We start from the raw sequence: 16,628 nt of genomic DNA, 5'->3' as shown, positions 1-16,628 counted from the left end.
GTTATCCAGGTCATGTCTGACCAACTGGATGAGAAGTTATCCAGGTTATGTCTGACCAACTGGATGAAGAAGTTATCCAGGTCATGTCTGACCATTGCTTCTCAACTGGATGGAGAAGCTACACCAAATAAAATGGTGCCGAACATCCATGAAGTGGGCGCAGTCTACATATAATCAGTTCTCTTTCATTATTCGTGTACTTCAGGACATTTTGGCATCAGACATTTTTATAGCGGTAATCTTTACTTACCCTTTGGAATTCGTTTATAGAGAAAGTTGGATTGACTTCCCGCATGCCCAAGGGCTTTTATATATTTTGGGCAGGACATTTGTAATATAAGAATGAAGAAATATCTCTGAACTGCCCCGTTTTTTTTTTCTGTGTGTGTGTTTTGTTTTCTCTGCGTTTGATATGTTTTTCTTTAAAACACTCCCATTCATATACGTTCCCATTCCCAAAGGCTGTTAGTACTATATTTATGTCAAAGTTCATTAAAATTTCCTCATTCTTTCAGGCCCAAGTTTATTCTGATGGTTATAGCGCTCCAATTGTGAATCCGAAGATTCGTGTCTCGCCGCCTTTTGCCCTCTAACGCGCTTTGGACCTTGGGGCCGAGAGTGCGCTATAAGAGTGGCACTGAAACCCCATATTTGATTAGAGTAGCCCAATAGTTGGCGGTGAGCGCTATTGACTAACAGCCTTCGTTATAGTTATCTATCAGCACAAAATTAAAGACAGTTATGTACAGATAACCAAACCCTTTATGTAGTTTTTGTGGTTTTCTTGTGTAAGAAATATACAAACACTGAGTAATAGTACATAACGTATGATTGTCAGTGGATTGTTTTGTTACATTCCATTCTTTGCTGATAATTTACATTCTTAAGCAAAGAAACTGAATTTAGAAACGTTTCTCCTTTCTTTAGTAACAGAACGTACTCTGATTTTTTGTGCTAATCTGTACTATAGAAACTACAGGTATTTATGTTCTTATGTTTATAAATCATGTCAGCTATAAGCTTGTAATTTTGTGTTCTTTTTGCTTAAATCCAAATTGTCTGATTTCCTTACGGCTGTTGGTCTTAGGAGTCTGGTCGATTAGATATAAATATCATCGAGCTGTAGATATTTTTTTACAGGTTGGAGAATCGACTGTTGCCAGTGACGTTTATGATAGCTTGTTTTTTTTGTTATAAAGTATGATAATTCAAAAAAAAAGAAAAAGGAACTAGAATGAGACGTAAAACATAGTCATTAAATCTCTCCTTTCACAAGAAAAGTTGGTTAAGCCTCGTCAAAAACTGTTTTACCTTAAGATTGATTTGGCCTTGTACAGCGCGTGACTTTAATGTCAGCTCGTGCCGCGTGTCACCGCACTGTATGCTCGTCGGTTTTAAAACTGTCAACGTTTTTACAAACGCTTAGTGGCAATTTTCAGTCTGCCTACACCGCTAATTTTGTTGCAAAAAGTTGTCGCCAGTTGATGGCGTAAAATTGTCCGCTGCTGCCGGTTATAACTACTACTAGCCTGTGGCCTGGGGGTAAATCGTGTTTAAAGGCCAACCTTTCTTCCATCCAAGCTCCACCGATTCATACTATTGTCTACTGTCCAAGATGGCGTTTTATTATGTACGAAAACCTACTACGAGTTTAAGGTAATAGTAACAAGAGACTGGGAAGTCATTCACAACTGTATTTCATACTGAATTGTGTGAGTATTAGCAGTAAAGTTTAATTTACGATGAATAACAAGAATTTTAGCATTTCACAATCATGCACGGGACTTTTGTTGAATAACTGAATGAAGTCTTATAATTATAAGTACGTTAGTTAAGGTATTCAACATGCCATAAGGGTTTTAAGTAAGGAGGTGGGGCAGATTATAACCAACGAACGTCGCCTAATGTTAGAAAATTACCTAAATTATTTTTGTACTGTGTGTTTGCAACGTGACAATTGTTTTAAAGAAATTGGCGTTACCGCTGCTCGTATGAGGAGCCATATTTCGATAATTCTAACAGCTTCCGGCTGTCTATACAGAGACCTTATATTTCATTTTAACTTTTGTGAAAATAAGTGACGTTGGCTATTCTAATGCGAAAAATATAAATATCGGGATATTTTAAAGTAATGACACCAGTCGCCGCCACATTTGATTATATTTTGTATAGTAAGTATGTGCGTACAGCATCCTAGGTTGCACATTTTTTTAATTTGAGCGTGTATATATGAAGTAAAATCGTTTGGTATATTATTAACCCAGTACTAATCCATTATTGTAATTTTACATCTGGTTCATTAAAGTACTTAACCCTTTTTTTTAATTACATTTTAAAGAAACTATCCAACCGTGTTTGTTTTTTGTTGTGAAGTACAAACCCGATTTTTAGCGTTATAAGCCCTCAGACTTATCGCTGAACCACCGGGAAGCATCCAACCTTGTTTAAAAAGTAAAGGTGTGGGCCAAGATTTACAAGATTCTTGTAATGAAAGACTTCAATACAAAACAACCTGCGAACTCTTTAACGAACGTTTTTAACAGAAACCCTTTTGGAGAAAATCGATATGAAAATATTTCTGTATTTATTTAAATATAAACTTAAAACTGTGACGAATGGAAACCTAAAGACTGGTAAAGTTAAAAATATAAAAGGCTATTATTTATAGAAGTTGGTTCATTCCCGGATGTCATTTAAGGTACGTTTCTTGGCTTACCGTTTACTTTGTAGAAAGTAACTATTTTTGATCTACATAAGGTCTCGTAAATAATTGTAACAAATAACTGAAATTTAAAATCCTCATGTTTTCAAACCGATGTAGAACGTTTCCCAAGAGCGACCTTTCAGTTCAGTGATATATATATATATATTGCAGACCTTGGTGTCTCTCCGAGCGTTTGTCTGCCTCCTGTTTAAGCCAGCTGCGTTTGAAAAGCTGCACACGCAGGCAAAGCTCAATATTCACCTTTGAAATGACGGGAGAACAGACATGAATAATGTTGATGCAAAATTTTATTTCGCAAGCAGGATATTCTTGTTAGGAATTAATCATTCACGTTTCAAAATATGACGTAACTTAAAGAATTAAAATGTAGATTTACCGTATGTTATTGTTGAGTGACTCTTAACATGACCGAAATGCTCATCAATTACTTTTCGCGGTGGGTGATATGAGTAGCTCAGAGCTTTGGCTCTGAGTGAAATCAAGAGTGCAACACAATTAACCTTTTTAAAGTCATGAAGTAATTTAAGTAGATAGGTTAACTTAAGCTTTTCCGTCACTGGGGACGGGTACTTTTACTTGTTATTATTAAAGATCATTGTTAGATACGTTGTAGTTTTAGTGTACAGACCTACTTATTAACGAATAGTGTTGGATTAATAGCTATAGTGTTTAAATAATATTGTTGGCTATTTTATAAAGGGTTGTAAGATATCTGACATAAACCAGGTTAGTAGATGTTTCTTATGAATGATCTTGAAGAAAAATTCAATTTCATATGACGACAGTCCGCTGGTGGGTCAGTGATAAGTTAACGGACTTGCAATGCTAAAATTAGGAATTCGATTCCCCGCGGTGGGCAGAGTGTAGATAGCCCATGGTGTAGCTTTTCGCTAAAACAGCAACATATAGTAAAGTATATACATATGAATAAATAAATATACATTTAGTTAGAATTGCAGCACAAATCAATTTGTTGACATTCGGGCAAATATAAGTGAGGTTAAAATATTCAAAATCCCGTATAACATTTAGAAAAAAAAAGTCTCAACACCGTGAATGAAACTTTACCTCTTCGTTTTTAAAAGCCAGGTGGTTATGGCGCTCGACTTGCAATCTGCGGGTCACGGGTTCGAATCCTCGTTCCACCAAACATGCTCGCTCTTTCAGCCGTGGGAGCGTTATAATGTATGGTTAATCCCGCTATTTGTTGGTAATAGAGTAGGCCAAGAGTTGGCGGTAGGCGGTGATGACTAGCTGCCTTCCCTCTGCTAAATTAGGGACGGCTAGCGCAGATGGCCCTCGTGTAGCTTTGCGCGAAATTCAAAACAAACAAAAAAATCCTTTTTAAATTGGAAATAGAGTTCTTGTTAGAAAGTTTAGGTAGAATAATGGTTTGTATTTACTGTGTACAGTGCGAGTTTTATTTGTTGACTATTAGTGCTACCGTTGATGGTTTGTATTTACTGTGTACAGTGAGTTTTATTTGTTGACTATTAGTGCTACAGTTGATGGTTTGTATTTACTGTGTACAGTGAGTTTTATTTGTTGACTATTAGTGCTACAGTTGATGGTTTTGTGCATGTCAAACTAGCTAGAGTGACAAAGCAGTCTAAATCCTCTACATAAAACTTTTTTAAATCTCATCTAACTGCATGTTTATGTATAATTCCGATGGCATCAATTTCATGACGTTACAAAATTTTTAAATTAATAAAATGTTAATCCGTTACTCGGATAATGTTGAAGAAATATTGGGATTTTTTTTTCTCGTTTGGGCTGGAATAATTTAAAGAATAATTGAATAAAGTTTGACATTGCTGCACCATATATGATAATTTTCTGGAGTTAATACAGCAAACATTTTATAAATAGATATAAGAATAAACTCAAAAACTGAAACCAAAACTCAAGGTTCTATAAGGATGCACACGTTCATCTAGGGTAATTTTAGACGTTGATAAGTCCTCAGGTGGGACGGCGGTAAGTTTACAGTCTTCCAACGTTAAAATCCGGGATTCGATTCTCTTCGGTGGACTCCACAAATAGCCCAATCTGGCTTTGTTCAGAAAACAACTACCGTGAAAATAGTCATAACAATCTTTGCCAATAGCATATAAACTAAAAACTAACAATTCTCTGGATTTTTCGTGTACTCCTGTATTCTGGAGGGATTGATAACGATTTCACTGAAGGTGATAAAGTTTAGACGTTTAGTGATACAAATCTGTTCTCTATCTTTACACAATATATTTTTAAAGAAATTTTGTTCCGCAACTTTTGGTAATTAATGTTAATTTGATACAAAATTATTTCTCTTCTGCATTTAACACAAACTTAGACTGTGATACAATACTAACTAACGAAAACACTTAACACGCGCGCCACCAGAAGGTGGATCTTCAATCTTCTGGGATAAATGAGTAAAATACACATTTTAAACAAAATTACTTCCTCCAGTAAGGCAAACTTTAGAGTAAATTTAAGTAAAATGAAACCCTGTAAACAACCTAGACGATCGTTCAGTTTTAATTTTTGACGAAAAAGAACCATTGTAGCACTAATAGTCAACAAATAAAACTCTCACTGTACACAGTAAATACAAACCATCAACTATAGCACTAATAGTCAACAAATAAAACTCGCACTGTACACAGTAAATACTCATGATAGAAAACTCGACTTGAGAAAACGCTGTCTTTACAGTACAGACTAAAATATTTTCAGTAAAGAAGGAAGCGAAGTGCAGAGCCTAAAATGGTTAACATATAAAGTTTCTGGCTATTTCTTAAATACTGGCTAAACGATTTGAAGAAATACAATACTTTAAAAGTTTGTTAGTGATGTGCTTAATACACTTTCGTAGTATACTATACGTCAATAAGTTTAATAAAATTACATTGTACTAAAATTCCTATATAACGAAAAAGAAATATCCAATCTCCGTAGTGTTTGTGATTACTTGGTTTATGGTGCACTTGTCACGAAACTGTGATCTTACAGTTGAATTCAAAGACAGCTGTTACTGAAAAAGCATAATTGCTACCTTCAGTCCTGGTGTTAAAGTAGGGTTCAGATCTCAACTTCCTACATTTAAAACCCACGGTTGACTAGAGCTTACGTGGGAGTAGCCTCTCTTGTTTGAGACGTGCAATTGATTGTGTGTTTGTCTTATAGTAAAGCCGCATCGGGCTATCTGCTGTGTCCACCGAGGGGAATCGAACCACATAGTTTAACGTTGTAAATCCGTAGACTTACTGCTGTCCCACCGGGGAACAGGAATTGATTTAATCGTAAGTTTACATAAACTAAAGATTTTGTTCTGTGCCCTATATTAACAATGTCTGTGTTGACATCAGTGGTCTGGTGGTAATTGTTTTATATTATATTGACACTGATGATCAGGCTAGGATCAGATTCCTCCTACTAACAAAAGATCTTTGTCCTGATCTTTAGGTAAAGTAGGTTAGAATAAACTTTTACGTGTGAATATTACAAACGTGTCATATAATTTAAACATGTAGATTTTATCAGTATTGGTATTGCGTCAGATTAGCTTAGTAAACATTTAGAACAAATTAGAAGTATATAGTTAACTGTCTAGTGACATAATCGGTGTTTAGGGGAAAGTAATGTAAGGCGGTAACCTTCGGTAAATCGACAGCCCCTGTATATAATACGTTATGCCATGATGCCGTCAATAAATTATATATAGATATATATAACTATCGTTCACGTTATCCAGTGCATAAACGCACTGGCGAAAAGCAGTTTCTTGTTTTTAAACCTCTTTGATGTAAGGTAAACAGGTAAGATTTGCTTATGGTTAAAAGTCGATATTTCAGGGTATTTTACTCTGTTGATTTATAGACAGTCGGAAAAAGAAACTTAATTTGAGTTTGTTTTGATAACGTACGATTGCTTTACTATTAGTAGCTTAGGGTAAGATTCCCCTCCCTTACCTGGATATTATAAATTGTGATTTAGAAGTATTTCTTTAAAGTTGATAAATGCAGCATTTATTTTAAATTAGATGGGGTTCAGCTTACTCTATTTTGGGGGTTCTTTTTATCCAACCTTTTTGGTAAAATGGCTCACAACCACAAAAAGTGCATTTTTTTCAATGCATAAAAAGCATCCATGTCTTTGTTTTGACTAGGAACGACATTTATAATAAAATAAGGTTCATTTTAAGCTTTTTCATGACATTCATCTTAATTAATAACAACTGCATTCAAAATTAAAGTGACCGTCTTATCCCACCTTCCCTTCCAGAAATTAACAGCAGTGGTAAAGTTGTGAGTGATCGTAGGTAATGACTTTTTGGATTTTGTACATCGTTCATAATTCCTTATGATAAAGAACATTTTAAAATAGACCGATTTATCTCGATAATTTATCAACATAATTTTTTCCTGTTACTTACCTTAGAGATATGTAAACGATGCAAGAATAAGTGCCTAGGCCTTACATCTCCTTCTTCCATCAATGGTGGTGTTCTTTGGTGGGCTATTGCTCTGGAACACGATGACCACAGCAGGATGCTTTTTCACAGTGTTCTGAGGTTACTGTTGTCCCCCGCCTTTTTACGCTTTCAGTCGACGATTTCTGAGAGCCCGTTTGAGTAACTGAAAGGCAATTAGAAAATAGCATTAATGGTATATATTATGAAATCTTGTTTGTACTTTCATCTTGTGGAGAAGCTGGCATATCAACATTGTCCTGTGGCTGAATGCTATTGTCTTGATGAACTATAACCTATTGTCTTCCAATCAATTCAAAGTTGATATTTCTTTACTGTATAATGATGTCAGTACCTTAGTCTGAGAGTATGCGGTAGTTACCATGACGTTTTTCTGGATTACCTGTATTTTTAAATTACCGTCATTAATACCTTGTAAAAACTAGCGACATCCTTTTTACCATTTTTGGAATATTGTATCACTGGCAAGACGATAATAAATTATCTAAACTTTTGTTACCGGTTAAGTAAACGTTCTTCATCCAGTGTGACGACAAACTTTCTAAATCTATGTAAATTATCTTTTTTACAGGCCCAAGGGGGGGGGGGGTCGCACTTTGGCTTCAGTGGACTACTGTATTCTTGGGTACTTAAAGTTATAAGTTTGGAACTTTCTCCATGTCTCCGAAGTGCTACAGATAGCCTGTTCTTTTCTTGTTGGAATTATATTTTATCCATACGATTTAACATTTGATACCCTTACAAACGTCAAAATGACTTGCCTTGCATACTTTATCGCGAAATAGGAAACTTTCGATGTTGAATAGTTTTGTAATGTTACCATTTCAGAAATAGCTAATTTCAGCTGCATCCGTACTGAAAAAAACACATTAAATTCAATTGAACTGCAACAACAGGGTCATGGCTTTTAACCTTCATTGTGACAGGCCATTCAGATTTTTACCATAGAGCGTGAACAGAACTTTGCATGTGTTTTAAAGGTCCATTTTTAAATGTCCCACTACAGGCTTTTCATAATCGGAAGCCCCCAGTGGCACAGCGGCATGTCTGCGGACTTACAACGATAGAATCCGGGTTTCGATACCCGAGGTGGGCAGAGCACAGATAGCCCATTGTCTAGCTTTGTCCTTAATTACAAACAAACAAACATAATCGGAAACGAATATGCAACAAATTTCTGGATAAAATGTATCAAAAAGACATCCCTCACTAAATATAGCACGAGTTCATTATAAGATACTTAAACTATCTCTTTAAAATTTGTTATCAACTTTTTTATTAGTGATAATTGCACTGTTTTTATTCCTGTAAACCTGAAAATAGTTACTTGAAAATGAGGTTAACTTTCGCAGTGTTTTGTTGTTATAAAACATGGCTGGAACAAACTCTACCGTATGTAAGTTCGTGAACCATGTAGAATTGTTTGTTTGTTTTGAATTTCACGCAAAGCTACACGAGGGCTATCTGCGCTAGCCATCCCTAATTTAGGGAGTGTAAGACTAGAGGGAAGGCAGCTAGTCATCACCACCCACCGCCAACTCTTGGACTACTCTTGTACCAACGAATAGTGGGATTGACCGTCACATAATAACGCCCCCACGGCTAAAAGGGGGCGAACATGTTTGGTGTGACGGAGATTCGAACCCGCGACCCTCAGATTGCGAGTCGAGCGCCCTAACCACCTGGCTATGCCGGGCCACGATGTAAAAAACCCGAAATGGGTATTTCGAGAAATTAGTGAATATAAGCGTAGAACAATGATCGGGTCTGTACGCTACGTGTACGTAAATCATTATTGGATCTCTCCTACTTGATATCCTATTCTGACATGTAACTTGTCCTCAAATTTATCTTTTGTTAACTCAGATTTGTGTGAAATTGTTGTTACTGCAGAATGCGCCGTAAATTGTTATCGTAAAGTAACTAATATATCTTGGTGAGAGGTGTTTTAGGTTCGACTGAAGTAACTCTAATATATTTTGGTGAGAGGTGTTTTAGGTTCGACTGACAGCGTCTTGGGAGGTGTGCTGGTTGATAAAGCTCTACAAATGGCGCTGGCGAAAGCAATCTTCGCAAGTGTTATATGTCTTGGCACATGGTTTATTATTATTATTTTTTGTGAATATTGGATATAATCGTTGAAGAAGCTGAACAGAATTTTGTAAGAAGCTTACCTACAAACTACTTGTATAAAGAACTTGCAATTGTACTTGTTTCCTCGACTCTTGATATCATAAATGTTACGAATCTTTGATCCTGGAGTCTCAAATTGTGGGCTATAATGGAACACCTGGTTTATTTGTTGTTGTTTTTTCAATTTTAGTCAAATATAAAAGGTGTAGAAAACACCGGTTGAATATTTGCAGATAAAAATCAATTAATGACGTGTTCATTATTTGCTGAGTATATGTGGAAAAGCGGAAGGGAAAATTATATCAATATTTGCTCTAAATGCGGGTCTTCGATTTTTGTGAACCAAAAAAGTTAAAACTCTGCCGCTAATAGTATGAAATTAGGTACCATAAAATTGTTGATTAGGTAGAAAACAAGAAACATTATGCGGCAAAATTTTAAATTATGCAGACCTTACCTAAAACACAAAAACAATAATATTTAAGACGATGTTAGACATAATTAATGCAATTCCACGATCGTTAGTAAATTAACATTTTTGGATATGAGGTAATAACGACAAACACTATTAGACATAAGACTGTCTGGCTAGCAGGCATCACTTGCCTAGCAACAAAAACAAACCATATATATCTTTCAAACTTTGGCCTAGACTTGGCTCTACTAAGTCTATAAATTCATACTTTGATTATGCAAACAATGCCGAGGTTGCATAACCGCATGAATTCGGGGGGGGGGGGCGTGTAAATGTTCTGGAAAGGAAAAGTTTTTACCAGGTAAAAGAGATCTTCAGAGAAAGTTGTCATATTTTACAGTTTGAAATATCGGCTTTAGATATTTATAGAAAGTAAGTAGTATAATGACATGAATTATTACAGAAAGTAAGTAGTATAATGACATGAATTATTATAGAAAGTAAGTAGTATAATGACATGATTTATTATAGAAAGTAAGTAGTATAATGACATGAATTATTATAGAAAGTAGGTAGTATAATGACATGAATTATTATAGAAAGTAGATAGTATAATGACATGAGTTATTATAGAAAGTAGATAGTATAATGACATGAATTATTATAGAAAGTAGATAGTATAATGACATGAATTATTATAGAAAGTAAGTAGTATAATGACATGAATTATTATAGAAAGTAAGTAGTATCGTGACATGAATTACTATAGAAAGTAAAGTAGTATAATGACATGAATTATTATAGAAAGTAAGTAGTATAATGACATGAATTATTATAGAAAGTAAGTAGTACAATGACATTCATTATACTATCTACTTTCTATAATAACTCACATGAATTATTATAGAAAGTAGTAGTATAATGACATGAAATATTATAGAAAGTAGGTAGTATAATGACATGAAATATTATAGAAAGTAGGTAGTATAATGACATGAATTATTATAGAAAGTAAGTAGTATAATGACATGAATTATTATAGAAAGTAAGTAGTATAATGACATGAGTTATTATAGAAAGTAAGTAGTATAATGACATGAATTATTATAGAAAGTAAGTAGTATAATGACATGAATTATTATAGAAAGTAAGTAGTATAATGACATGAATTATTATGCTAGTCAGAAGGTACTTGGATAGCTTGTAGTTTAGGTATGTAAAACAGAACGGTTTTTAATTCTTTAAACATCTGAATATCAGATTAAGAGATTAGTTTCCTAGTTTATTTTTTCGAGACTGGTCCCTGCGTTCTTTTGTGTAGAGCGTTGTTATGTCTCCGAAGAGAAACATGCTGTTTTTCTATTGTTTTTTTCTTCTTCCACACGCTTTTCAATCGACCGCCAATTAAGATGAAAATTGCCACAAATATAAATTTTGATGCAGTCAACACGTCAGCATACAAAAATAGTTGGATTTTCCCATTTTGAGTCTTTATGGAGGTTCAGAGCTCACAAAAAACATAATTTGGGGGCAATTATTTGGCCGTATTTTGACCAATTTACATAGAATTGGGTAAAAAGATACTGTTTTACATGTCCCACACACTAAAAAAAAAGGTGGACTTGCCCATTTTTAGTAGTTAAAGAGATGTCAATATGTCACAAAATGCATAGTTTTAGGGTTATTTGACAATTACTCCACCGTATTTCGGCCAGTTTACATAGGGTTTGGTACAAAGATACTTTTTTTACATGTCCCATACATATACAGACAAAAAATATGAGATTACCCATTTTGGGAGGTTAGAAGGTTAAATAAATCCATAATTTTAGAGGTTTTGGTCTATTTTTCGACCAGTTTACGTGGAATTTGGTACAAAGATACTTTTCTATAGGTACCACACATTGACACACAAAATGTTGGACTTTCCCGTTTCTAGTAATTATAAAGGAGTCAAGATACCACAAAATGCAAAATTTTGGTGTTTTTGACAATTACTTCACTGTATTTCTGCCAATTTACATGGGATTTAGTACAAAGATACTTTTCTACAGGTACCAAACAGAGAATTAGACAACTTTAAATTCTTATCTTTTGCTCAGTTATTCAGCGAGGAAAGCACAATTTCGGGTTTTCGTGTACTCTTTATGTGTATGTCAACCAACTTACATGGGATTTGGTACAAAGATACTTTTCTACAGGTACTAAACAGAGAATTAGGCAGCTTTAAATTCTTATCTTTTGCTCAGTTATTCAGCGAGGAAAGCACAATTTCGGGTTTTCGTATACTCTTTATGTGTATGTCAACCAACTTACATGGGATTTAGTACATGGATACCTTCTTGCAGGTCCCAAGCAGTGATACAGAGTTTTCGATTTTACTGATATGAAAATTGGCCATGCTGGGATTGTTGGCGTCTTTAATTGTAAAGATAATTAAACTAAAATATTCAGTGCTTTTCCGTTTTATGATAAAGACTTTCAAAATAAATTTCCATTTATTTTCTAACGGTTAATTGAAACTAAAAATGGACGATTTTTGAAACTGGTTGTATAAAACATGTAAAAGTAACCGTGCTTTTTTGAAAAGGATAATTTTCGGTCTTTTGAAAGAGAGCAACCAATATTTCTGACGTGGAACAGTATGTGATATTTATTTATTATCTAAATGCATGAAGCATTTTTTTCGCCCTATATATATCATCTTTAAAATCAAATATGGGGGCTTCATTCACTTAACGAAAGTTCTAAACAGTACCTAAATATATGTTTTCAGCTTCTTTTAATTACATCACTAGCGGCTTATCCTAACAGAAAATAAATAACAATTCTTTGAAACGTATGACATATTGCTAAAGAAAAATAACAGGAAGATCCATCTCTTTCCTTATCCTGTTATGGCCAGGTGGTTAGGGCGCTTGAGTCGCAGTCTAAAGGTCGCGGGTTCGAATCGCCCTTTCAGCCGTGGGGGTGATATAATGTAATGATCAATCCCACTATTTGTTGGTAGAAGAGTAGCCCAAAAGTTGGCGGTGGGTGGTGATGACTAGCTGCCTTCCCTCTAGTCTTTCACTGCAGAATTAGAGACGACTAGCGCAGATAACCCTGGTGTAACTTTGCGCGAAATTCAAAAAGAAACAAACAAACCTTATCCTGATATATAGTTTTAAAATATTCATAGTGCTCTTTTTTTTTAAGACGAGAATGAACGCAAAATTGAAACACAAGTTTTGTGGGTTTTTTTTTCCCCACTGTAGAAACAATTAAATTAGGTTACAACTAAACACTATCGTGAAATCCGAAGTTTCCTCTTTTCAGCACGAAATACTGCTTTGATATTTGTCATTAACAAACATAACTTTCAAATTCGATATTTTAAACTTCTATGTTAATATTGCTGCTTTCGTAATCAGTTCTGGAATAAGTAATAATCATTAACTGTTAATCTAAGTGAAGTTCTGACATGGGGAAAAACATACTCAAACTGTTGTTGATTGAAGATATGGCCCTCTGAAATCAAAAAAGTAACATTTACAATACTTTCAAAAATAAGTCTTCGGAATTGTATATTTTATGAAAGGATTTTCACAAACTGATTTAATTCATAGCGACCCATATTTATAGAGATGTGGGGTAAAGATTCGGCCAAGTTTCCTGAGTAAACAACTCGATAAGTTTAAACTCGGGAGTCAAAACTTGATTTTTTCTGTATAATTGCTGGAACAACTGTGTTATAAAACTATACCAATATATTGGATGTCTATAGTATATTACATTTGTTTCATCGTTCGGGTAACTGGAACAGAGGGCCCGGCATGGCCAGGTGGATGAGGCGCTCGACTCACAATCTGAGGGTCGCGGGTTCGCATCCCCGTCCCACCAAACATGCTCGTCCTTTCAGCCGTGGGGGCGTTATAATGTGACGGTCAATCCCACTATTCGTTGGTAAAAGAGTAGCCCAAGAGTTGGCGGTGGGTGGTGATGACTAGCTGCATTCCCTCTAGTCTTTCACTGCTAAATTAGGGACGGCTAGCGCAGGTAGCCCTCGTGTAGCTTTGCGCGAAATTCCAAAACAAACAAACAAACTGGAACAGAATATCATATGTCTTTTATGGTTATTTCGAATATTATAAAGATTGTTGTAACACATGTAATTAATTCTGTTTACTACACCAGATGCTCATTTCATCCTACTGTAGCGGCAGACATAAGTTGGTTTAATATCCGTTTATTGCCGCCAACTGATGTTAGCGTTAATGCCGTATACTTACCACTTTGTGGCCCTATCGTGTGTCAACGTGTTTCACGAATATGATTTATAAACTTGGGTCTTCTTAGGTACTTCATTATAACGTTAAAAGAGCACTCTGTTCCTCCGTAGATTATTGACGAGGTTAATAAACCTCCATCTCTAAAATATAAAAAAGTAAATACCTTCCAAGAAAAGCTGTAAAGATCGTTTGTATATTACTCTAGTTAAGCTTCTAGATTTGTGTAAAGTAATACAAGTAATCCTCTTCCGATGAATCAAGAACTCTTTTTACGATATTCATACACTGTTACTAAAACGCAGGTAAAAACTTGGCAACACGACGCATTACAGACATACACTGTTACTGAAACGCAGGTAAACTTGGCAACAACACTTTGGAAACACATTTTTACTTAAACAGGAGTAAATGTGGCTTAACACACTGAGGATAATTTTTTTTTGGACACATAAAATATTAATATTGGCTTCCAGATCGTGTCAAAATATGTTGTTGTTGTTTATTTCTTCATATCGGAGAGGTATAATTTAATTTCAATACTTTTACTATAACGTACGTTACGTGCATAAAAATCTAATTTTGTATGGATTTGTAGGCAGAAACCAAAATTGTTTTAACGAATCATGTCAATGCGTTTGTTAGGCCGCGCCCTAAAAGCTCTCTCTGATTGGTATTTAATACGACAAGAAGTAAAAAAAACAAAAAAAACTTTACTACTGCACCTAATTTGCACAGTGGTCTGTTGTAATTATTTTAATAGCAGTTTTCTGCTGTAGCGGAAGAAATGGTGTCTCACTGTGTTAACATTCTCACAGTGAAGTACTTATGAATAGATTTTTTAAACAGAACCGGGAAACGGAAAGACTTAGGACGTTAAAACGAATAGCAGGGTATAATTACGAGCAGAGAGGCGTGGTATTAGCATCCCTTCTTCAGCAAACCACACCAGGTAAAATTAATATTTTTATTCTGTAGTGGTGTTGAATTGGCAGAAAAGCAGAGCTATACGTCCTTTGTAGTAAGCTATAATTGAATGTTTTTGTAGCGAGAGGCAGGCCTATGTTCTAGGATACAACTGTAACTTGTACTCATGATGTGCGGGGACAGTAATTACAGTGCTAATCATCTTTCGTTTAAGTTTTTTTTTCCACATTCAACAAACTGAAATTAGAACGTGTTGGAACTTTCGTGTACATTCCAAGCTTGGCGATTCAGGTATAACTTGTTTATAAATTTGTATTAACAATGCTTAGAGACAAAACTATGACCTTTATCTCTTCCCAATGACCGTTCAATTTCATTACAGTCACACGTGTGACCCGAGTTACTTTGTATATGCCATGTGAAATAAAAACTGAATCCAAAGGTCCTTTGACAACCAAGAGTTATAGAAACAGAAAACGAATTACCAGCAGAACGATTTTAAACTATCTCGTGGTTAATAATAAAATCTTTTAATCAACGTATTACACATTGCCTAAAATAACGGTTACAGAGATTAATCAACGTATTACACATTGACATTGACTAAAATAACGGTTACAGAAAGTAATCAACGTATTACACATTGACTAAAATAACGGTTACAGAAAGTAACCAACGTATTACACATTGCCTAAAATAACGGTTACAGAAAGTAACCAACGTATTACACATTGACATTGACTAAAATAACGGTTACAGAAAGTAACCAACGTATTACACATTGCCTAAAATAACGGTTACAGAAAGTAATCAACGTATTACACATTGCCTAAAATAACGGTTACAGAGATTAATCAACGTATTACATATTGATATTGCCTAAAATAACGGTTACAGAAAGTAACCAACGTATTACACATTGCCTAAAATAACGGTTACAGAAAGTAACCAACGTATTACACATTGCCTAAAATAACGGTTACAGAAAGTAATCAACGTATTACACATTGACTAAAATAACGGTTACAGAAAGTAACCAACGTATTACACATTGCCTAAAATAACGGTTACAGAAAGTAATCAACGTATTACACATTGAATAAAATAACGGTTACAGAGATCCGAGAGGAAACTTGGATTTATTCGCTGTTGTTGGAAAATAGCAATTTTTTCATATTTTGGCTAAACTCTTACTTTTTGAACTTTATTGTTATTTCATAGGTACTGTTTTCTACAGATTACGAATTTTTGATATACATTCTGATATTTTTTTAGTTCCTCGTTTTCCTCCTGAGGGCGAATCCCTATATCGAAGACTGAAAGCAACAGTAGATAAAACTCTGAAGTCTAATGCTTATGGAGTGGTTAACTTGGAGCGACTTTTCGACGGACTTTATAAGTGTAAACCAACGGTCTGGAGTTAACACATAAACCTTCACGGGTTTTCTTAGGTAAAGGAGCGTATTCAGTATTAAATCTTTTCTTCTGTTTTATTCGCTAAGTAAAACATGTTCGTATTCAGTATTAAATCTTTTCTTTACATGTTTTACTTAGCGAATAAAACAGAAGAAAAGATTTAATACTGAATACGTACATGTTTTACTTAGCGAAGAAAACACAAGAAAAGATTTAATACTGAATACGAACATGTTTTACTTAGCGAATAAAACAGAAGAAAAG

The 16,628-nt window shown here is 34.8% G+C and overlaps 1 protein-coding gene across 1 annotated transcript in view; it reads left to right on the top strand.

The window, feature by feature from the left end:
* LOC111088791 (DNA polymerase alpha catalytic subunit-like) overlaps positions 1-16,408 on the top strand; it is a 28,564-nt gene extending 12,156 nt beyond the window's left edge. The window contains exon 5 of the mRNA XM_022399770.1: positions 16,224-16,408. Coding sequence (XP_022255478.1) covers positions 16,224-16,372 — 149 coding nt within the window. The 3' untranslated portion in view covers positions 16,373-16,408. The remainder of the gene's footprint in view (positions 1-16,223) is intronic.
* The last annotated feature ends 220 nt before the right edge of the window (positions 16,409-16,628 follow it).

The sequence above is a fragment of the Limulus polyphemus genome, unplaced genomic scaffold (assembly GCF_000517525.1).
Source record: "Limulus polyphemus unplaced genomic scaffold, Limulus_polyphemus-2.1.2 Scaffold4444, whole genome shotgun sequence".
Taxonomy (NCBI): Eukaryota; Metazoa; Arthropoda; class Merostomata; order Xiphosura; family Limulidae; genus Limulus; species Limulus polyphemus.
Note: the sequence above shows the minus strand (reverse complement) of the source record. Positions and strands in the feature narration are given on the sequence as shown.